Source organism: Plasmodium malariae (assembly GCF_900090045.1).
Source record: "Plasmodium malariae genome assembly, chromosome: 8".
In the NCBI taxonomy this organism is placed as follows: Eukaryota; Apicomplexa; class Aconoidasida; order Haemosporida; family Plasmodiidae; genus Plasmodium; species Plasmodium malariae.
The window spans coordinates 327,822-355,180 of NC_041782.1; the positions used below are offsets into that span (position 1 = coordinate 327,822).

Genomic DNA, 27,359 nt, shown 5'->3' on the forward strand with positions numbered 1-27,359 from the left:
AATAAATTATATAAAAATATAATTCCTTCTGTAAATAAATTATTAATATTTAGTAATATTTGTATTATCATTAGTGATATACCTTATAAGCATACACTTACTTCCTTATATTTTATAAATTTACCAACATATATATTAACTCTTTGATTAAAAGCAGTAAACATGGATGCTTTTAGTTATTTTGGTAATATGAAATTTTTAATTTTATTCATTTTCTAATATTTGTGTAATCTAGATTAAAAATTATGGTTTCATATATATATTTTTGTATTTGAAAAAATTGTAATGAAACATATATTCAAATTCTTTAAAATGAATATATAATAGCACTATTTATTTAATATTACTGGAATATGCTGACTCATATTTGATATAAAAATTGTTCCCTTCCGTTTTTTATATTATTCTAAGTCTCAAATTATTATTTTTTTGTTATATTTTCGAATTATAATCCCTGTTTTAAATTGGAAATAATTACGTCCTTTTTTTGTATTTAACGAAACATATTGAATGTATTTCTCTGAGTTGATATGTATATATGCATATTTTTTTTAAAAGAAAAAACACAATTTTTATTCTATAAAGTAATTTTAAGAGAAGTATTGCAGAAAAATATTTATTGCATAAAGTTTTTTAATGTACATTTAGTTTGTTATTTTATTATTTTATTTTATTTTTTTGTAAGTTTTATTAATTATTATTATTTTTATTGGGTAATTTTGTATGTGAATTAATTATATTATTCTGTTCTATTATATTTTCTTGTTTTTTTTTTCGGTTATAAGCAAAATGTTAACAACTACATACGGCTTTACATACGTTCTTTTTCAGATATTTTCTTTAGTTTATTGTTAGCTATATATTTAAAAATACTATGTTTCTATAAAATAAAAAATGTATAATCATAAAGTACTTTATTTTTTTCAAATGTTATCCAATAATATAACCAAATTAACATAAATTCTTTTTTATATTTGCTAGATATATTCAATTACACATGTTCAAGTTGTATATATATTACACAAGTATATACTATATACATAAATTAATTTTATGTATAAATTTTTTACAACATTTAAAATTACTCATTAATATAACATTTTTAATGCTTACTAAATTTTATTTATTTTAATTTATTTTAATTAGTAATGTACTTTAAATATATTTATATATAATATTTACTAAAATATATGTTTTTTTATTTTTTTTAATGTATCTTACATTAAATATAATTATAAGAACATAGAAGAGATAAAATAAATTTATATTTTAGAGAAAAAAAAGTTCTAAGAAACATAGTATCTTAATTGCCATTTATAATTATTAAAAAAGTTACTTGTAGAACTAAAATTTTTACTGTTTTATATACATTGACTCATCAAATAAATATATTATCTATGTGGGACAAAAAATGTTATTTTTTATTAAATTTTTTGCTTTTAGCCTATTAATGTGGAACATGAAACGTTATTATAAGTTTTAATATAAAAATAAAATTTACGAAAATTCTATACCTTTTAGTAGTTATCTCGTTATATTTCCATTTTTAAATGAACTTTTATTAATGCGAGAATAAATATATTTTTCATAATCATTGAATATTTATCTTAATTTTTAGTTCACTGCCTCTATCAAATTACTTAATAACAAAAACGGGAAAAATACTTCATTAAAAGTGAATATCAGCAAGTAAACATTATGGAAAGAAATAGAAAAATTATATTCAAGACCAAAAAGAACAATTGTAACAATAAAAAATAAAATTAAAAAAGGTGAAAATAATATCTCAGAACATTCAAATATATTAAAAAATGAGTACGAATATGAAAAATCGAACAAATTATCACATAATAACAAGTCTACAAAACCATTTAACTCCCTCGAATATATTGATAATTGTGAAGGGTCAGATGATATACATAAAGAAAATAATAAAAAATACAATTAATTCATTTGATATTGGTGATATAGAAGTACTGATGCCTCAAATTAATATGTTCTATTATTCCGTTAAATCTTTTATCCGAAGTATTATTAAAAATAGGAACAGAAATATGAAGAACATTTAATAAAGTTATTAAGAACTTATTTTTTTAACCACAGCTATGATGAAGAAAAAAGAACTATTAAATGACAAGAGAAATTTTTTTTTAAACATTTTATCTTTACTTCTACAATTTTTTCATTAACAATATTATCTGAAGTATTTTATGCATGAGGATAGGAATACCTTATACATGCAATAATATATCTTACTAAAGTTACTTTAACAGAAATTTATTTTATATATAAATTAATAAATGTAATAAAATTGTTAAAGCTGAGGATTCCCATAATACGCACTTAAAATATTTATATTTTGAACCGAATGAAAAAAAAAAAAAAGCTTTTTATGTTTGGATTAAGAAAAAAAAAAATCTGATAATGAGTATAATAAAGAAAATGCAGCTATTGATATTGATAAAAAAGATATTGTATTAATGCAACAAATTTAATTTATGTATTTGAATATATGTAAAATTACATAAGTCCTCAATAATAAGAATATATAAATTCCTAATATATATATTGTATTTGAGTTTTTCTCTATTTTATTTGTTACTTAATAAAATTTATTTGTTATAATTTTATAAATCTGTCTAATAGATATAGGAACTTTTGTTTTCATACTTATTCAGTTAATTAACATTTGTAATTATTATGAGAAATTATACTTCTTAGCAGTTTTGTTTTTTTGTTTATTGTTTATTTTAATATGTAACAAAAATATTCATATTTTTATTAGCTTTCCTATATAACATGAAAGCCTTTCTCACGTAATTAGTATAAATTTTATGTATTCATTTTATAAAATAAATAACATTTTTTAATTTTATTTATAGGATCACACTTTAGCCACTATTTAAAGATCAAAACTATTTTAATAAAGATAAATAAATTGTTATTATTAACATTTATTAAAATTATATTTATGAGCTATTAGCTTATAATTTCAAGCATACATACATAGATAAGATTATGTTATTACAGTTTAATGGAGTCTAAATTCTTATTAATACAGATAGTTCACCATCAACTAAATTTACTATTACGGTAAATATTTTAAAAATATATTAGTTTTATTACGTATTTAGTACCATTTATTTCCTACTCATATTTTATTTTTAGTAATATCTATTTTACCTATTTGTTTACATATAAAGAACACATAATTTTTACCATTTTGTCCCATCTTTTTACTTAAAAATATTTATCATAACTTTAAATTATGCATATTACACGTATATATAATTCTATAATTATATAAAATATGGAAATTATCTTCTTATATATATATGTATACGCTATACTCCATGTTATACTATAATAATTTTAAAACTTCAACACTAACCTAAACCTTAAACATATAGTAACTTATTTATTTTGTTATACATAACATGTGATCATGATGCAGTTAGCACACTAAGTTCTTACATCTACTCTAAGAATTGTGATGTACAATGTAATAGTTATATAAATAGATATATTTCACAAAATGCAATAATTATTATACAAAATTATAAAACTTCAGTAATGAACATGCTACTCTTAAAAATCATATGATTAAGTAAAAATGTATACAATTCTTAAAATATGCTAATAAACTTAAATGAAACTACTGAAACATAACTAAATTCATTTCCCAAAAAACATTATTTCAACGTTCACTATCACCGGCAGATGCACCTTTAGAAGATATTGTATATGAATTTGTACCTTTATTTCCAATAGTTATTTTAACAATTACTCCATTTTTGTTCATACTCTTTTTTTTCTTTAATAACACTATAAATTATGTCGTTTAAAAATTTGACTGTTCTACTAAACACTCCCTAATATATTTTAATAAGAAACTGTAGTCGTATAAGTGTTGTATCTGCATATATGCAAGTTTCGCAATATTTATTAACTCTGTTTTATATTATGCTTTTTCTTTAATAAGAAAAAATAAAAATAAGTTGAAATACTTAAGTGCGCAAAATGATCAAAAATATTTAGGAAAAATCAGGTATTATATATTATGTCATAATGTACAAAATCATAATTTGTAAATGTCCAATAATAGATTTATTTATACCTATAAAATAAACTTCTTGACATTTTAATTAAAGGTTATTTTAAAATAATACCAAAAAAAAAAGTTAGAATAAATTTTTTCATTAATAATACTGCAAAAGTAATAATATACATGTTAGGATGATTCCAAAAGATAAAAAAGTTCACTTAAAAGTAATAATGCAAACCAGTTTATTTAGGTAAAAAAAAAAAAATATATATGAAATTATACGAAAATTATTTAATTCAAAACTGTTTGTTATAAAAAAGAGATAGTGAAAATATAAAAGTATCCTAATATTAATTACATAGTCAATATTAGTGTTATTACCAAGAATCACATAGTTTATATATGTAATATATATTATGAAATATTCATCCATATAATACATATATAAGGACAATTAAATTAATAAATGCTTATGACTTCATCTCTAGTTGTAGTAGAAAAAAAATTTTACTTTGTATTATAAAAACTGCTTACAATAAAGATGTGGTATACATAAATGTTGAATTAACAAATAAATAATAATTTTCATACTATGATAATTAAATTATAAAATATGAAAAAAATTATGAGATACAATTTCTGATATATCAGTGCTAGAAAAGTTCGATCTGATATTGTATAAATTATACATAAAATGTTAATAAATAATCATAAAGAATAAAATGACATTGATTAAAACTTAACATTAATATCACATATTTTGTACGGAGATAATGAGTATATATAATCTTTTGCTTTATTTGTGATATCACATATAAAAATAAATCCTGTGTAATATGATGGGACACTATATTTATTTATGCGACTTAAAGAATACACGTAAAATTAAAATATATATATCATAAGAAATTTTTTTTTATAATTTATTCGTATATGATATTCTTTAAAATTTCATGAACTTTTAGAGCATAACTATAATAATAAACTATATTATGATATAAAATAAACTATAAATTTAAATACATAAGTGCCTTTTTATAATAAATTTTATCACAGTTACTACATTGTGTATATATTGTATATTAAATAAAAAAAATTATTAATATGTTATTTAAAATAATAAATAATTCTAAAAAGACTTAAACATATGTGTATTTTCATCTGTATGATGCGTTTTTATACATATAGCAATTATATAAGTACATATTATGCTTAAATATTAGATGTTAAAAACAGAAATCTTATTGTTAAATATTTTTTTTAAATACATAAATTATATATTCATAATTTTTTGGAGAAGTGTTCAAAATTTTGAATTATTATTTATTTTGAATTATGACAAATTTTAAGTATAAATTGTTCTATCATATAACTTTAATCGTATTTAAAAAAAAAATAATATAAATTACACCAACGATAAAGAACTATTTTTTTTTTTCATAATATAGTAAAAAAAAAAAAAAGAAAAAAATATATAATAATAATAAAATAAATATTGTTATATAAATATTTGAAAATTAATTTTACTTACATCTTTTCATATGCCTTCAGATATTTGAGAAAAAAATATTTTGCCTTATGTTACCATATATTTGCTCAATATAATAAGAATATTATATATTATGTGTACCATATATATGCTTAGAATATATTAAAATACAACTATTTAAATATAAGAAATTATAAAACGTAATAAATTGTTTTTACATATATTTACCCTTATGTTACTATTAAGTAAAATATTTTTAAAGCAATAGAACATTGTATAGGGGGTCAAAATAAAATGAAAACGAAAATCAAAAAACAAAAATATTGTATAAAAATAGATGAAGACAAAATTTTTTAAATATAATTCGGTTAAACTTAACTATAATAACATAACGGTTTATGTCAAGTAATTATTTACAAAATTTTTTTAATATATACATATATATATTTTATTTTCTCACCATTCACTATCTTTTATGTACTTTCTTTAAATTAATCATTAAAATTAGAAATAATATATCTACATTATAACATAGTAATCTTTGTAGTTGGTAATACATTTAAATTGTTTTGTGATTAAATTTTGCATGTTTATGTCTCAAAAAGTTATTATAAAATAGTACATAAGCTTTTTTATTTTTCTTGCTAAATAAATATTTATTTATAGTGATAAGAAGATAACATCATAAAATTATCATATACAGTAAAATTCAAAAAAAAAAAAAAAAAAACATATCCTTAATCTATTTATCCAAATATATCTACAAATAATCACCGAATAACAATTATGAAGTTTAAATGTTGCTTATATTACTTATTGTTGTATATTATTCCAGTTACAAGTAATTATATTATCATTATTATTATTCAAAAAAGCTATATTTTGTTTTATATATATTTTTAAGCATATGATACAATTAATTTTGCTATAAGTATATCCTAATAGTTTTTCATATTTTATAAAAGTGGCCAAGCTTATATTTATTGATTAATGTATCTATATATGTAATTGAATTATTGATATTCAGTTCAAAATAAATAATAATCAAAAGTTGCAATAGATATATACTTAACAACATTTATATCTAATAAAATATACTATTTTAAATTATTCAATAGCCTAACAAACACCACAAATAATTAACATTTATGTAACATATATATATATATATATAATATTAAATGTTATATATATATATCATTGGTAAGTACTTTCCACAACAATAGCAACAATTTAGTATAATTTATATAATCTTAATTCTTCTCTCTAAAATATCATATTAAATATAGAAAATGACTAAAATAATAATAATAAAACCGTAATAGTTTGTATCAAAAATAAATAACAAATATGATACAATAAAAAAGTAACATATTAACATGCTAATAACAATTTCTTCTATAGTTTATTTATTTTCAAAAAAAAGAAAAGAATAAAAGCAAACAATTATATTGATACAGGTAGCATTATTTATATTTATATATCTGGAATAAGAAAAACAAAAGATAAAATAGGTATATTAAAGATAATTTTTGCACAATAACTTTTATATAACATACCATTTATATTAATTATACCTAATTTTTTAATGTTAAACATGTAACTTTTTTTTAATAACATTCCTACAAATTTTACCCAAATATAATATCTCACCTGTGATTTATAGTTAGAATACTATTAAAATATATTTTCGGTTGTAATATATTTATTTAAGGTAAAAAATATTGGAAGCAAATAAAATGAATATTAATCCATTAAATTATTTTTTAGTTCACATATAAATTTTTAAGTAGTTCATAATTTTGTAATTCATATTAATATTTTTTAGTTTAAAATTACTCTATTCATAAGCAGAAAGATATGTATTTGTAATATTTTTTCAGTTTGTTATTTAAAACAAACTAGAATGATAATATAGGGTCAATATGGAAAATTGTGCTACCACGGTAATATTCATTATTCTTTTAATATGAATAAATTTGTGGATAAATTATTTGTTTATGATAAACAAAAATTATAATATAAATAACGCAAAAAATTAATGCTTACATAATTCCTAATATTTTTTTTTAATATAGAACTACGCTGGTCTGGGTTATGGGGCCTCACGATACGTTCGGAAACCAGAATTTATTCAAGCTCAAAGAAATATTTTATCTAGCCTAGCTTCATTAAAGAAAAAGAAAGATAAAAATGAATTTAAGAAAGAATGCTTACAATTGAATGATTATCTAATTAAGTTAAAGGATAAACCTCCAGAATATACGAATCCTAATCAGTGGGTCCCAGTACTTAGGAATTATTTTAAGAGTAAATTTGATGAGCTTACTGAACATGGTGGTTGTCCCATGATTTTCGAGCAGAATGAAAGAGATCTTTTAGAATTAAAATATGATGCACTAGATTTCTGTGAAACAATTAAAGTATATGAACAAAAACTAAGTGCCTTCAAGGAAGGAGGTAATAGAACATATAATTGTAATAGTAATGCTGATTGTTTAAAGCATTGTACGGAATATAAGGATTGGCTTACAAGTAAGAAGGGTCATTTCCAGAATACCAGAAATCTCATTAGTAAAAGTTGCATATTTAAACGTTCATCATCGCATTTTCCAACAAATCAATGCAACATACTGAATACTATAATGTTAAATAAAGTTCCTGAATGCCTATATATTAAACCAGAGACAACTAGTCAACCTACTTATAAAGAAAACAAATTGAACGAAGTAGAAGTAGATCAAAATAAATCTGAAGATGCGCGTATATCTCAAGATCAAAGACTACAACAAATGGAACATCCATCTGACGGCCCACCTCATAGGCCAGCTGAAAGGCAACCGGATAGTTCACATGAAAGTTCATCTTCAGATCCATCTCAACTTCTAACAAAACGTGAAGACAAGTCGATGGCAAATTCAGCTAATTTAGGTGCAGATACGCAACATACAGATCCTGACATAACCCCAGCATATACACATTTGGAATCTGCAAAGGAAACAATACAGACTTCTACATTTCAACCTCCATTTACTCAAGAATTACAAAGAGATAGTGATTTAAAAGCTATTCCTACTTCCTATGGAGCATTAATTTCTGAAATCCATCCTTCTGCACCTGTAGATCATAAAATTCAAGGTAATATTAATTCTACTTTCTTTTCGATTTTTGTAATAACTATACAAATTGATATATACATATATACAAATTTAATGCAGGCCCAGTAACACATTCACATAACACATATGTATCATCATTTTTAATATCATTTTTAATTATTATTGTATCTTCCATTTTTATTAAAGTAATATAAAATTATTAAAAATATTATAAATATTTGATTATTGTAATAATTTAATTTTTAAATATATTTCTTTTGTTTTGTAGTATGCTTTAGTGGGGAAGATCAAAAAAAAAAAATATGTAAGAAGAAGACAAGTTAAATTTCTCAGAATACTGCTACCTTCACATTCTGTCAAAAAAGACATATTTTTATCAGATAATCATTTGGATCAGCCAATATTTGATGATGAAGAAATCATAAAAAAATTAAAAATACATGAACATAACACTATGAAAAATACAAATTTGTCCAAGAGAAAAAAGGACAGATCCAAAACTATTATAGAAGTACATATGGAAGTACTCGAAGAATTCCGAAATGTAGAATGGGAATTAAACAAAGGAGAATTTTTAGAATTATGTATAGAAGTATTCGCAAATGAGGAATATAGATCCTATCCTAATTTAATAAATTATGATCAAATGGAAAATATTAAATATAGCACTGATATTGAGGAAAAAAAAATTCTGTGGAATAAATGGATAGAAAGACACAGAAATCATTCTGAAAAATTGAAAAAAGAAGATTGGTTTAATAATTTGAAAAATGAATGGAAAAAAGAAAAATCTAAGGTAAAAAAAATGGAAGAATTAAAAAATAAATCTTCAAACGAAAATCAAAAAGTTTCATTTTTAGAAAAAGAAAAAGATATATGGAGACAGTGGATATCAAGCAAGGTTAAAACTATAGAACAGTACCTGGAACAGGACTGGTTTAAGGAATTTACAGATGAATTTAATAATATACCAGATGAATATAAAAATGAAGAAACTAAAAATAGTGTATCACTAATAAATATAGAAGAACTGGAACACAACAAAAACTGCGAAGAATTATATAAATATGTTAAAAAAAAATTACTAGAAAAACTATGTATACTTGTATTTATGATGATATTAGAGGAATGCATAAAAGAGGAGCGTATAGAAAATAAAGAGTCATATTTTGATAATTCCATAAATGAATGTAAGTTAGAAGAAAATTCAGATAGAAATAAACAAATAATAGAGCATATAATAGAAACTAACTGCAATATTTTGGAAAGTAGAAGAAATAAGAAAATTCATGATAACAAACGTCAAGAATGTTTTAGTGAGAACGTAGAAGACTGGATAAAAGAAGATGACTCGTTTTCAAATTCTACTCTAAACAAAAATGTTCTTGACAAATCAAATGATATTAGAGAAAAATACTTTTTATAAATTGATGCATATACATCCAAAATAAATTCTAGCGGAACTCAAGTAAATCAAGTAATGTTTTTGAAATCGATATCTTAAATTTTCTAATATTCGAATGAAAAAAACGAAAAAGAATAATTCATTGTAATGAGTAATATAAAAGGAAAAACCAGACCTTAAGTATGACGATCGAGAAGAAGTTTTAAATATATATATATATATAGATTTTATGTATTTTTTCTTTTTTGATAATAATATCTATTAGAATATTAAATTAAAATTTTATTCGATAAAGTAGCAAGCAGTTAATACATATACCAAAAAAATAAAATTAATATTAATATTTTCCAGATATATTAATGTTATAGCTTTAAATCAAGATTATGAAAAATAAAAAAAAAAAATCAGTAATTTTTCAAAATTATTTTTTAATTAACATAATGTTACTACTTAAAATTAGGTAATTATATATCATTATATTATTATTTTGTGTGAAGTTTTTTTCATATTTAGAAAGATCAAATACTTTCTATTCTTCGTACATTTTCATTATTCGATCGATATATGTTTTAATTAATATAAAAAATTTGTTAATAAAAAAAAAATATATATATTAACACATTAAAATAGTGAAAATACACAAATAATTAATATAACTAAATATATTATAAAATAAATATACTAAATACTTAATGAAAATTTGTTCGAATGTTATGATATAATATTTATTTCTCATATTAATAGTATACATTTATTATAAATTTGTAACACTTTATCTGTTATATATATCAGTATATTTTTTTTGAATTATTTTTATGCTCGCAAAATGGAAAAATCATATTTAAATATTCTATCCCCTAATAAAGAATTTAATTTTTTTGCGTAGCAAATATTTTACGTTAAATGAAAAATATTCATATATATTTATTTATATTGTTAACATTAATTTTTTATTTCTTTTTTTGATTTATATTACATGTATAAAAATTCGGTGAGTAAATCACTGAAATTATTAAAATAATGAATATATGATAATAATAAAATTAAGCTTAATATACAGTTTTCTACACTAACATGCATTTAATACTCGCTTTTATAAAAATATATAAACAAATAATTAAAAAAAATTCTTATTTATTTTTTACTCTTCTTAATTTATAAATTATAAATTATTAATGTTTTCATTAAATCAAAGAAAAAAAAGTTAAATATTGAAAAGTGAATTAAACTTCAGTAAAATTATAAGCTTCAAAAATTTTTTATATCTAAGGGGAAACACAGGGAAAATATGATTATATTTTTAGAATTTGAAAAATATAATATATTTTCATTTTTTCACTTTTTATCAAATTTCCAATTTTACATATTTTACATTATAAAAATAAAAATTTTTCAATAATTTTCCTTTTAGGATTCAAAGAGAATTACTAAATTTAGATTTTTAGTTTATTCTTTTTTTAATTACAGAATAATATTTTTCAGTTTTCTATATAGTTAAAAATAGTATTCGTTAATTTTATTTTTATAATATTTTATTATTTTATCTATATATATACTAATATTTATAAAATAAATCAATACAGTGTTATATGGTTGAAATTATAAAACCCATTTTGATATATAATAATTTTTTACTGTTATTGTATATTATAAAAAAAAATACATTCTAAATTTTTATTTAATATTTTGTATTATGTAAAAATGATAAGAACAACATTATGTTTATATTTATCCAGTAACATTATTGAAGAAATAATATTAATAAATAAAATAAAAAAAACATTTTTTTCTGATATAATGATAATTATTAAGAGAAGTTAATACAACACTAAATAATGTATAGTATATATGAGAATTATTGTAATATAGTATCCTTATTATACATTAAAAAAATAGTCTCATAAGTATATTTAGCATGAAGCATCAAAAAATATGAAGAAATTTATTTTCTATACTATTATAACATATTATACTAATAAGAGTATATCCAAATATTTAGAAAAAATATAAGAGATTTAACTAAAATAAAATATTTAATTTTTCCATTCAATCTGGTATTATTTAATTTTATAATATTTTTAAGTACCTAAAAAATTCCCTATATATATTATATAGGACAAATAGTTATAGTTATTTGCGTTTCTATTTAATTCTTTAAAAAGGTGTTAAATTGTATAAATAAAATACAAAGATAAAGTAAAAAAAAAAGATAATTTTAAAAATAATTTTGTAAATATTTCCATTAATATTATTTATAAAAAAAGCAACAACAAAATAATTTTTAGTAATACTGGTCATTTTAATAAATCCACAATATATATATATATACATATCTTAATAGTATAACAGAACAATTCTAAATTTAATTTATCTATACTTTTCAGAAAAATAACAAAATAAAATATCTATTTCTTTGAGGATCACAATTTCATTTGATAATAAGAATAAAAACAAATATATATATTGTGAAAACAGTTACATATGCATACATTTTTAATGTAACTATTAATGTTTTTGTTATATTCCTAATAATAAACTTCATTCTTTGCACATACTATACTTCTAAATACTATTTTACAATTGGAAAACATAAATTATAGTATATAATATCATAGTATTCACATTATAAAAAAAAGAAAATAAGAAAAGATAAATTTATCATTATAGCATATATTATTATTTAATATATTCAATACATCAACGACAGTTGAACTTTTGTACAGAAACAATTTGGAAATTCCATTCTAGGCATTAATTAACATACAATATACACAATTTTTAAAAGGTAAAATCCAATTTAACTCTTTTATATATTTGTATTATGTAACTAAATATGTGGTACTATAACTACATATAATTGAAAAAAATTAATTATATGTAACAAGACTAAAAAGAAATTTATAAAATTTAAGAATTAATTTATTGTTTTTTCCTTGTCTAAAATATATATTTGTAGCTCCATAAAATTATATTATTAATAAAAAAAATAAAAATGTAAAAGAAAATATGGTAATAAAAATATTTTTAGTAATTATGATAATTTAAAAAACATTATATTTCTAGGAAATAATAACAATTACATATCACATGGAACACAATGAAATCTAAGAAAACATTTAAGGTATTATTTTTCTTTTTATATTTCTATGGTAGCGATATATGTGTATATTTTTTATTTATTTACAGATAAATAATACGAAAATCATGTATTAAATTACAAATTTTATGCATATTATATAAAATAAAATAAACACTTTATGAATATACCAATAAAAGAAGAAACATTTATATTACATAGTGTATGTTCAATATAGTGTATGTATTTAATTATAAAAATATAATAAATTATATATATTACCATAACTGTATAATAATATATTGACACTGATACATATAAACAAATTACTTTTCTAAAAAATAATTAATTAAAAAAAAATATGTAAAATCTTAAAATTTTCAATATTCTATATGATGCATATTACCCTACAGTAAAACACAAAAATAAGGTAATTATTGTTTTATATTGTTCCTTCGCGTGTATTATATATATAAACATACTTTAAAACATTCTTAATTCTGGACTCCTAAATTATTCTTTTATTTAGAAGTTCTTATTTCTTCCCCATATTATAAATTCTTGCTTATATGAAAAAACACAACAGCGCATCTTAATTAATATTTTTATCTATTATTAATGATATATAATGATAAAAATTACATAAAAATATATGCTTCAATTTTATAATTATTTTCTAAATATTCATGTAACTAATATATTTGATAATTTTTAGAATTGTTTTTCCTAAATTATTTTATTCACATTTGAACTATTAAAAATATTTACGTCAATTTAAAATAATTATATATATCAAGAAAAATGAAAGAACATTATATAAATAATTTTCATCTTTTTTGAAATATTCTAGTTCCTAAGAGAATTCATATGACATAAGAGAGTAGAATTATTAAATATATATATTTATTCCATACTTATATATCTATTAATTCATATATATTTACATTAATCCCTTAATATTTTTTAAATCATTGTATATATAATGTTAATTGTAATAATTATTTAGCATAAATATAACTTTTCTTATAATATATTAGGTACCTTTAATTTAACATGTTCTTAGTGTTATAATAATTAGGCATACGAGTTTTTTTATTTTGTTATTTTGTTTAAAAATTAATTAAAGCTTGCTATATATATATTCAGAGAAATTATTATTTTTTTACTTCTTCATTAAGTAATATTTTTACAGTCATCCTTATTATAAAATTACTAAATCTTTTGTACAATACTATTATTACAATGATGTCTCATGATGTATTACCACACAAACATATATATGTTAATATAATCGCTAAAACCACTACCATTAAGAGTTTTATGAATACATGTTTCATTCTACTCTAGAACATTATAGATATTTATTTTTTCTAATTATTTTATCTTTTTCAAAACATATTTAATGCTTTCTTATTAAAAATAAGTTTCCTTATATATATCTAATGTAATTCTTACAAAAAAAAAAGACAACAAATTAAAGTATAATTTTTTCCCTTTTCTATATTTCATATGAATAAATTCATTACATAAAAACTTGCATATGTAATTTCCTTATGCATATTATTTATTATTACATGTATACACTTCCTTGGATACTTGATTGTCTATAGTGAAAATTATGGATATATATATAAACGCATAAATACATATATGAAATGTTTTCTGTCAAACTATGACCAATTAATAATTTTAGTGTTTTCGTTTATACATTTATCTTTCATACTTTTGTATTTTATATATATTTTTTTTTTTTATTTCCTCTATATTTATAATGAATATATTAATTAATCTCCATATAGAGATCTTTAATATAGGTAATCAAAAGTACTTTAACAACTATGACATAATAAAAAATGCGTCCCAGTTAAACGAATTTACTTTCCAACTAATTAATTTGAACATGTCATGGTTCATTTGACTTTTATTGTTTAATCTTTTTTATCCCTTTTCTTTACTAGTATCCTTAAAAGAAGTAACTTCTTCAAAGAGCATCACGCCGCGTTGCTATTTTACGTTCTTATTTATCTGAATTTTTCAAGCGTTCCAATCTCTCTTATGTATAAAAACTTATTCTAAATATATAATAGTTTTTCAAAGAAATTATCTATCGATATAAATGGTTTACATATAACTGACGCGTATTCCTTGCCTAACTTGTTGGATGAACATATTGAATTATCTTTGCCTGTAGATTCAAGATTATCTTCTTTATTTTCTGAATTATAATATTCATTTCTAAGTAATGTATCTCTAAATATTACATTTTTTGTTTTGCATTTACTTTCTGATAATAATTTGTCATTCTTTGAATTTAATGTTCTATTTTCATAATTAATATAATCTAAAGATTTATCAATGATGCACTACAAGGAAAAGAACATATTTTTGTATTTATAATATGATATATTTATTTACTGCCAATGAAAATTTTCATATAAATTTGTATATTTATCTATATATTATATGATATTCCAATAACTATAAACAATATTTTCTGAGAAGTTATCATTATTTCTCAAGGTTGAAATTAGAACATAGCCAAATAAAAAGGATAAATATAAAATTTTTAACTAATATAAAATAATTTATTTTCCCATTCATATTGGAATCATTGGATGTTATAATATCTTTAATTAGATAAAAATTCATGGAATATTCAAAAATTCCTCATAAACAGTATTGTTATATGCATTATTAAATTTTCTTTTTAAAAAGGAATTAAATTTCATAAATAAAATACAAATGTAAATTATATTACAGAAAAGATAGTTTTAAAAATATTTTAGAATATATATCAAATAAATATTTATTTATGAAAAATTAAACATTATTTAAAATAACTGTTTTCTAAATTTATCATGTTAAATAATCGCTCAATATATATATATACACTAATCATCTAATAGAACAATTTAATATATTGTTTATTAATATTTCTCAAAAATAAAGTAATACATATTCATTGAAGTTTAAATTTTTCATTTTGCATTAAAAATAATATATATATATTATCGGAATACGTACATTAATATGTATTAATCATATAGCTATTAAATTTTCCCTTTTTTTCTATAAATAAACATAGCTTTATGTACTTACTATACATTATAAGCCTTATTTTGTAGTAAACATTATAAACAGTTATATTGAATGTAATAACGCTAACAATATGTAAAAATAAAAAATAAACAAATAAAATTTTTTATTGCACAAATTATGAACTTATATGTGAAATATACCAAGGATATATGAAATATTGATTTACTTTTATTTTGTTAGTTGCTTTCTTCGAAAGCATTCACCTAACAAAATTTTTATATTTAAAAAAAAAAAATCTAAATTAAAGTTTTTATAATTTTTAATCAAATTATTGTATATTTAATATTATAATTATTACATATTTTAAATAACTGTAATTTATTTATCATAACTGACAGTAAATATTTTAAATTTGAGGATTCCATTATTTTCGACTTTTTTCTTTTTTTCTAATAATAAAAAAAATATGTATATTCAATATATCTATATCAAAAAATAATAATCATAATCAAAAAGTAAATTTTGTAAAAATTTATCTTTATTAATTATGATAATTTAAAATAATATTACATAAAACAATTAGGATCAAAAATGAAACCACAAACATATGCTAAAGTAAAATATATGATAAAATTTAGAAATATATTTGATATAATAATGCTTTTCTGAAAATTTTATAGAGGAGATAACTGCTATTTATTTTTTTTTATTTATAAATAATTAATAATCTCGATTAAGTATCATATTATAACTTTTATTCAACTAATTTAAATGAAATATGTTAGATGCATTATGGAATATACCTATGAAAGTAGAAATGTTTATAACCATGTATTTGTTCCCTTTATTGTTTACTGAACATAGTTAATTGTGATAATTATAAAAATTTTATATATTAAATGTATTATTTTAATTCTATGCTAATATGTTCGTAGTAATTTTTCAAATCATATTACTGTTCTAAAAATATATATAATTAATTAACAGAAAAAATAAAAAATATATTAATTTTTTTTATGCAATATAGCTCATATTATCCTGTATTGTTGAAAAAAAATTAAATAATTATTATTTTATTAAGCGCTTTTTTATTCTTATATTATACATATATAAATATACATAGTTATAATGATGCATAGAAGGATATAAATTTTCTTAAAATAAAATGACATATTACTTGAATGCTGACTTAGCTAAATGCTATAAATTTGTATTTATATAAAAAAAATATAATAGCTTATCTTAATAATATACAATATATTTTGTGAAGAATTTATAATGATACAAATTGCACAAACCTATAACATTCCTTTTGTTAAAACTTTACTAAAATATCGTCTTACTGATTGAATTAACAATTTATAGGAATATATATTTCGTCTAAATTATTTTTGATATCTTATGTGTATAAAAATTATCCATGATTATTTAAAATAATTAATTATTCATATTCATCCAAATGTAAGAATGACCTATAAATAATTTCGATTTTTTCTTGAAATATTAAATTTGTTCTTCAGTAATTGCATGCAATATAAATGAATAGTATTATTAAATATATGTATATTTGGTAATTTATATATGTATATATTTATATTAACCCCTTAGTATTTTTGACTTCTAGCATATAATTTCACTTATAAAAATTATTTCTTATTAATACGTCCTATGCAATAACAGATTATACTTCTATATAGTAACGACCTTATTTTTATATGATGATGAAAAGTCTTTTTGCATTTCAGTAACTTTAAAAATATATGATAACATAATTTTTCATTTAAATTTTTTTTTTCCTATTGTTTCATTTATTAACAGTTTTACAATTATTTCTACTACAAAAATATTGAATATTTTGAACTATGTAAATACTACTAAAAGGTTTACTAAATTAAGCAATACAGACTTATACACTTTAATAAATTACGATCAGCAAAATTTCGATTTCATTTATATGCTTTTTTACAATGATATATTTTTCAATTTAAACTAGTACTTTATTAATATTAACTTTATATTAATGAAACTACTATCTTCAAAACATATGCAATGCATTCATTTAGAATACAATTTATATACATTTAACTAATATAAAGTTAACAAAAAAGAAAGTTAAATTAATTAATGCTCTTATGCAAAAATATATTATTCAGAAGATATATAGAACAAATACAGGAAGAACACAAATAAAACCACAAAATTCTATTTTCTAAGTGTTCTTTCCCTTATACATAAGGGTTATTAATATAACACATAGAGAAACAATTAAAATAAACAAATATAACAGTCTATGTTTAATATAAATAATTTAATCTAATACTAACCATAAATTGTAAAGTATGAGAGTATGTAACTTATAATAATAGTATTAACAACTTAAAGCACAATAAAAATAAAAAATAAAAATTATCTTTTATCTACTATTTAAAATGTCTTGAATGTAGTATACCTTTTTGCATCTTACATTACATTTTAATTATTAATTAAACAAACTATTTCGTAATTACGAAAAGACACCAAAGCTAAATAAATAAATAATAATTACCATATATACTATTAAAAATAACTCGTGTTAACTATTTTATTAAGCTCCATTTGTTTCGTTTTTTCAAATTTATTCTTAGCTGTTATAAATGGAATAAATATTTTAAATAATATAAAATATATGATGATAAAACTCATAATACATGTGATTCACTTGTTCTTTGAATATTAGAAAAGCAATAACAAAACAAATTATAATATAAACATATAACTACGTTTATTTATTTCGCTATTTCATATGAAAAACAGGATATATCTGTTTGTAGTTTAAAACAAATCATATATTTCTTTACTTATGTCATCAGACAATCATCTAAGACAAAAACCCATAAAAAATATGAATAATCTTTAGATATAAAAATATATATTATCTTAATATTTTAACAAATTTATATGAATTGAACATTTGAACATCAATATTTACGCAAAAAAATATATATATAGTGAAAATCCCGTAATATACACAAATATTTATATGAACGACAATTTTGTGTTAATTTGATAAACTATATTAAAATAGTAGTTGAAAATACTAAAACAATCATATTCACAAGATGTTAAATGTTTCTATTTTTAATTTTACTTATCAAAAAATCCACGAAAATGTAATTGGATATATGATAAATAAACAATTATATAATTATTTTTTACGTGAGTATATCGGTTAGTAATTTACAGAACTTACTTGTTATAAACAACTACATATTAGGCAAATAACTGTAATCTCTACCATGAATCTCATTCATTATATGCAATGAATCCTCATTTTTTTTAATTTTTTTGCAGATATATGTAATCAATAATAAAATTAAAAAACTCAATATCAAGGTAATTACTACAGTTACCGCAATTACTGTTACAGAGGGGGAACTACCCGATTCCGTGGTATAATTTGGTATATTAGAAATTAAATAAATTACTAACGCAAGAAATACAGGCAAAAAAGAAAGCATTTTATATTTATTATTTGTCTTCTTTCTTAAATTCTCTATATTAGCATTCGTAACACCCCTAATATTATTTAGAAAATGTATATTTTCTAGATTTCTTTTTTCAAAATATGAATCTCCTACAGTGTATATAAAAGATTTATCTTTTCTTTCTTCTTCATAGCCTTTGATATTATTTAATGAATTTTCATTTTTTTTTTTTTTTTTCCTTTGGTTAATACATCATTAAAAGTACCTTTCTCTTCGCACTTTCGCATGTCTTGAATACTAGAATTCAACGTGTCATTATTTAAACCATTTTCTTGTTTATGTTTCGCTAGTAATCGATGAATTCTTGTATCTAATGTTTTACTTATATTGTAGTGCTCAAGCACGTATTTGTTAAGCATACTCTAAAAAGATTAATAAAATATTTATTATTTAAAGGAAGAAATATCCTCATACTAATAAACAGTGCTAAAAAAAAACAATAACTAAAAAATACGAATAAAAAAAATATACTTAAATAATATTCATATACCAAATCATTGTAAAAATGACATATCCAAGTTAAAAAGAAAAAAGTACCAATTTTAATAAAAAAGATTAACTTAGTTTTTTGTTCCATCATATAGATTTTTAATATTACAATATATATTCAAATAGGAAAAAATTAACAATATTTTAATATTGTGTATTTCTAATTATAAGGGCTACTATATTTATCGAAAAAATATTTTTCCATTATTTTTTTATAAAAACATAAAAAGTATAGAACTAAAACTTATTTTACAACAAACACAAAAAAGTAACTTACGTATATAATATAAAATTTTAATCATACATTTATTTATAAAAAACTTCGTTTAAAGTAATATAATTTCTACATATATTCATGAATATTCAAAATATTTAATTTAATTAATTAACAGTATTGTGATTAAATAATTTTTTTATTAATCCTTTTATTAATAAAATAAAATATATTATCTATTAATATTTCGAAACACTGAAATTACAATATAGAATGCATAAAATATTGATAAAGCATTTTTTTACATATCAAGAGAAAAATTACTAATATTAATTATGATTTCTTTCTAATGATTCTAATTCTGCTTAAGCTTTACATTTTTTAGAAACTGATTATTTTTAAAAACTTTTAATTATTATAGCGGTCAAAATAAATGGATAATAAAATACTTTATGTAATATGTTTTATTATATTAATACTATAATTTATTATTCTTTCTGTTAAAACAAAAGTATTCTTTTATATACTAAAATGTGATTAAAAAATCCATTTTATAACATACTACAAGATCTGTAAAATATTTTTTTGAATAGAAAACAAAATTTTCTTTTATTTTTACTTCATTATTTTAAAAAAAAATTATTTTTATGTATCACATATATCTTTGTTTTAATATGAAAAATTCGTTTATTAATTATTTTATTTCATTTATATTTTTAAATAGGTATATTTGTAATAAATATCATTATAAAAAAAACTGTACAAAAATTAGTGTAATTGTATTTTTATTATTTAAAATTGAATATGAAACTATCCTGACATTTAAAAATATTACATAGTATCCATGACTTCTTTCCATTTATTTATTTTCTTATTTATTCACAATTATTTTTCATGTAAAATATATAACAAACTTAAAAAATTTATAATAAACATTATATAACTTATAAAATATATTATATCCTATATAATATAAAATTCTACGTAATATTTATATATATGAGGATTTTATAAATTTTAGGAATGTTCATTTTTTATAAACATTTTTTGAAGGATTTTTTTCATTAAAATATATACATGTATATTTGTCTTTATTACTATTTTTTTTATAAAATTAAAGGATAATTTGCAAAAATTTTCAATTCTTTATAATATATTTAATTTTCTCACTAAAAAACTATATCATACGTTAATTATTTTTATATAAATAAGTGTATAATCTCGTAGTATTTTTATAATTCATCTGAATATTCATTATAATTTTAGTTCTTGCATTCTTCTAATTATATCATATATATATATATATAATAATGTAAAATACTATTAATATATGGTATATGTAATGTTATACCCTATAATGTAAATGGGTTATGTTCCTTCAATATTTTTAAGTGATAAAAAAAAATATTTCTATATTTACTATGGAATTTTAGTTCCTAACTGTAGAATTATTGAAATTCTTTAACATTTTGATTAAATAAATGTTACATTTTTTCATATATCCCCTTGGAAATTAAACATTCATATATGCCCATAATAATATATATTATAATATTCCAAGGGAATAAAATTTTACGTTTTTATTCAAATTCTTTCTATAATATTGTAATTCTGAGTTATATCTGTTTCCTTATTGAAATTTATTTTTACATTTGATACAATGCATAGTATAATATATTCTACGAGTATATAGTTCATTCAGGTCAACATTCATTTATACAAGTGTTATGAAAAAAATATTATGTCATGTAAATTTTGCCATTATAATTTATACCTTCATCTTAGAACTCTTTATTTCTTTATACATTTATCGTATTTAAATATTATTATAATCAAATATTTTTTTATATATGAGTATTCTTCCTATATATATTGGCTGTATTATATATTTTACCATTGCCGATTTTTAAATAGTAACTATATACATCAGTATGATACTTAGTATTTCTCATTCACATAATATATTTTTCATTGTACTAAAAATTATTTTTAAGTATCTATAATTTGTATCTATACATATAAACATTACATTTACAGATGATTTTAAAGAAATATATAAATAAATATATATATATGTATATTTTTTTTTTCTTTCATCATGTATTTCACTAAGAACATTTCTTGTTCTTTTTTTTTATCAGCACAATGTTTAAAACAAAAGTTCATTTATCAATATATAGCACTTATTTTCTTTTTGGATAAATTCAATTTTTAAATGCCATCCAAAATTTTATTCATAATTCTTGCTACCATTTTTGTAGTTCATTATACAAGATAGATATAAACATGCACTATTCCATTTCTAAAACATGTATTAAAATCTTTCCTTTAATTTTTTCAAAAAAAACATTTTTTCTACATCTGTTAAACTACATTCCTTTCTTTTTCCTCTTTTATTATAATTTCACTTTTTATTTCATTAGAATATGTTCTCGTAACTTCTTATTTTTAAATTCACTTATATTATTTTTATATGTATATTTTCATTTGAGTTTTAACCTTATTTGAACTGTTATTATATTACCTTAAATTTTTTATTAATACACTTCTACTTCAACTTTTGTAATATTGGTTAGGTTTTACTAGATAATTGCTAATTTACAGAAAAATTAACTTCGGATGTTTTTAATTTTTTAATTTTTTTTTTTTTTTGATATATAGAGAATAATTCAATACATCATATTTGTAAAAGACAAGAAAATACCGTGAAAAAATATATTAACACAAATAAATACATTATATTCATATATTTTATCTTATTTTTTTCTTGGGCGTTTTTATTATATACCTAGAATTATGTTATCATTTTTTCATCATTTCTCTTTTAATAATATTTCATTAAAGAATATTTATATATAAGAAAAGACAAATAAAAAATATATATCTATGATGAAAAAGTAGTAAAACAAAAAAGCCTTCATTGGTGAATTCCCCATTGTTTAACTTTCAACTTATATTTAATTAAATTTTTTAGTTAATATCATCAGGGAATAATTAAAATTATTTTTTTAATTACACTTAATTTAAAAATACTATTTTTCTTTACCTATATAAGTGCCTTCAATACTTAGTATAAATAGTATTTGAGAATTTATCATTTCATAAAAAATAGACATAATGCATATGAAATTTATTGAACATTTCTTAAAAATTCATAAAACATTTATATAAGAATAGATAATCTGATATTTAAAAATACAAATATATTTTTACAAATTTGTATTTCATTATTACTATTAACAATATCACATTTAATATAATAATAGTCATAGTTCGACTTATAAGTAACAAAAAGATAATAGTAAAATTTACCTCTATATTTTTTTGCTAATTTCAAATAAACATATATATTTAAAATTTATCCATTGTTACTAATTAAATCTCTATTATACAATATAGGTTACATATATTCCGTTATAAATAGTTATATTGCTTAAAATATTTCATAATGTAAAAAATAAAGATATGTATTATTATAATAGAATTATACCATATATATATTACTTTAACAAAAAATATTTTAATAAAATACAGTAATAACTAATATTAACAAAAAAAAAAAAAAAAAAAAAAAAATGCAAGTTATAACCTTTTAACGTATGATTACATTTAATTAATTTAAACTTTTAAATAAAAAAATTTAAAAAAATATACATTTTATATATTTTTAATTTTTCAACATTTTATATAATTTATTTTTGTATATTTAATTTAACATAATTAAGATGCATAATAAAATGACTGTTTTTAATTCTTTATTCCTTTGTAAATATATGGAATCAATGTGTTAAAAATTATAAAAAACAGATATATGATAAAGAAACGTTGTTATTATATATTTAAAACATCAGGATTTATCCCTTAAAAAAGCTTAAAATCTATTGAGGAAATTCCTACAACAAATGTCTTTTATAACATATTTCTCATGAAGCAGAATTTAAATAAAAAAAAGAGTACGTTCCTTCCTATATATAAATATATATATATATTATTCCATACAACAAAATATATTCACTTTCATTCATGAAATACAAAAAAAGATAAATTTAGTATGATCCTAAAACTAATAATACATGTTTTTAATTATGTGAACAAACAATAATATTAGTCTTGAAAAAGATAAACAACAGAAAATACCATTTCTTACTGTTTAAATATAAATTAACACGTAATTAAAGAAAATTATAAGAACTATTCTTTTTTATATCAATTTTAACGCACAAAAATACAAACTTTAATAAAAATCCATTTATATATACCAATATATATAATATGTCATAATATTTAATTAAAAACAAATAATGCTTTTAAATATATATTTAAAAACAATGTAATATTCAAATTCACAAAATTACACAGAAAATATACTTTTACTCTGATGTATCAAAAATGCCAAATATGTGCTTGTATAAATAATATTTAAATCATTATATGTATTTTTAATAAAACATATAACTAAAGGCATTATAGATATTACTTCACATTAAAGACTTCTCTACAAAAAGAAATATATGTCTTACCGTTCTTTTTACATCTTCCTAAACTTAATTTTTCTGTATTTTTTAACATATTTGTGGTAATGAACGAATATAGAAATAAGTATTACACCTAATATACAGAAAGGTATTCCATATATTCGAGTTGTAAATAAATAATGTTATACGCACTTTGAAGTAATTACAAATATTCCAGGCCTTAAATATATATTTCTGCAACCATTTAGAACGGGTGCGAAAACAATCAGGAATATCCAATCCCCATATGTAGAATTTTTATCCTATTAAATCCCACAGCTTGTCAGTCTTTCTCATTCTTCATATTGACATATCTTCATTATGTACTATTCACAATAGCAATAATAATGTAAAAGGTAAAAAAAATCCTAATCCTATTTTTTACACGTTATTATTTTGTAAGACTAATAACTGATTATCCTATTATATTCAATAAAATCGATATAATCTAGTCCTTTGAATATTTACTTTTCAATATATGAATATTTTTTTGTTTGAAATTCAGATGATTTAACTCTCAAATATTTTTTATGGCTTCCCTTATTTTTCCGTAATCTACCATTTAATTTTTTCATATTTTCTAAGATCTCTTTTTAATTATTAGTAATATCTTTTTTTTTCGTGTACTTCATTATTTGGTATCTTTTTTTTACCTCCACAATAACTTAACCTTTGTACTGTTTACATATCATTAATAATCGATATGTTATTACACCTGATTTCATACCAGTGTTGTGGTTTTCATACAATAATGTATTAAGTTTATTCTAAAGAAAAAAATTTAGTATTCATGATTTAAATAAATATATAACTTAACTCTAAAATAAAGTGTTAATAAATATATAACGATAAAAGCATGAATAATGTAAATAGCCATCAATAATATTTTCATATCATATGACTCTACGAAAATCGTATCCAGATCCAAGTATAAATGTAGAAATTTTATTTTCCATTATATATATTTTCATTATAGAAATACATTTCGTATAGTAATAATTAACAATAATATAAAGTATTTTTAATCATAGCGGATGCAATAATTATTTATTTAATATTTTTTTAGTACTTTTTATTTTTTCTTAAAGATTTAATAAAATGTATATAACTATAAGGATTTTTATAAAAGAAAAAAGGAAAAATATCTTATTAAATATATTAATAAATATTAATTTTAATGTTATCCATAAAAAACAAATATAATTTAGAAGAGCGCAATTCGAATGCATTTATAAATATTAAATATAGCTAATATAATTATTTAATATATTAGAGTAGTCATATAATGTACTAATATTTTTCAAAATAACATAACAAAAAAAAAACAATACAATATATAATATTATTCTAAATATTATATATGGGGAGAATACAGATAACATATTGTTCTATGTGTCAAGAAAATAGTAACTAACCTTAATTATGTTTACTTATTAAAAATGTTAATTTTATAAATATTATATTAGCAAAAAAAAAAGTAACCTCTAATGAAATATTTATTATTAGCATATAATGATATTATTAATAATAAATAGAAGAAACATATCTATTCGCATATTCATTTATTATCATATTTATAGCAATTCCATCAATTATATCATAAACCTATGAATTCTTCTATTTTCTAAATTATATATTAAAAATAAAAGTTAATATATACGAACCGGATCAGTAAAAAAATAAATATTTTAAAGCTAAATAAACACTGAATTTCTACTTTTGTATCATTATATTTGAAAATTGTAGCTTTTAATTAAGCTTATTTTATACCATTATTTCCAATTTAAAATTTTCTAAAATAAAAATAATTTTTTCTTTACTTATTTAAATATATATTTTTAGTAGAAACCCAATACAAAAAAAATATAGATTAATTCTTACAGAAAATATAATCACTTTTGAATAACCTTAGTTCAAAAATATATTTGTTTAATTCTATCATTAATAATAATACATGTACATTTTAGTTATCAATTTATTTTATAATAAATATTTAAGTAATTTATATAAAATGCGATTAAACCGACAAGTATACAACATTGAAAAAAAAATAATAAGTTCATCTAACCTTTCAATTATTAATAAAACACTGCTATACTCAAATTAAAACTTCTCTACATTCGCAACTACTACAAATAAAAATTGCACTAATCAATTTTGATAATATCCAACCAATAATATAAAGCATAAAAGAAAATTCTTCCAGACATATATATATATAGAATATATAAAAAAAAATTGAATTTTATAAAATATTATAATTTTTAATAAAGTCAAAAAAAAAATTAAAAAATATATTAATATTTATACTAACAATTTGTCAATTTTTTATTCATATGTTTCCAAATATTAATCTTGAGACATATATCTCAAGCTATAGTTTTTCAAAAAATAAATACTTCATATGTTTTATTAACTAAGAAATATATTTTCAAATTTACGTAC

At 19.2% G+C, this 27,359-nt stretch overlaps 1 protein-coding gene and 2 pseudogenes across 1 annotated transcript, besides 2 other annotated features; 1 reads left to right on the forward strand and 2 right to left on the reverse strand.

The window, feature by feature from the left end:
- Window positions 1–7,459: 7,459 nt before the first annotated feature.
- On the forward strand, window positions 7,460–10,079 carry PmUG01_08016700 (STP1 protein; the record flags this gene model as incomplete). Its single annotated transcript, XM_029004321.1, has 3 exons — window positions 7,460–7,480; window positions 7,613–8,704; window positions 8,922–10,079. 3 exons carry the CDS (start codon window positions 7,460–7,462, stop codon window positions 10,077–10,079), a joined length of 2,271 nt encoding a protein of 756 aa, XP_028861022.1.
- Window positions 10,080–19,415: 9,336 nt separating this feature from the next.
- PmUG01_08016800 lies at window positions 19,416–20,274 on the reverse strand (annotated as a pseudogene).
- Window positions 19,416–20,274: a sequence feature (Plasmodium exported protein, unknown function, pseudogene).
- Window positions 20,275–24,928: 4,654 nt separating this feature from the next.
- Window positions 24,929–25,681, reverse strand: PmUG01_08016900 (annotated as a pseudogene).
- Window positions 24,929–25,681: a sequence feature (fam-l protein, pseudogene).
- Window positions 25,682–27,359: the final 1,678 nt, after the last annotated feature.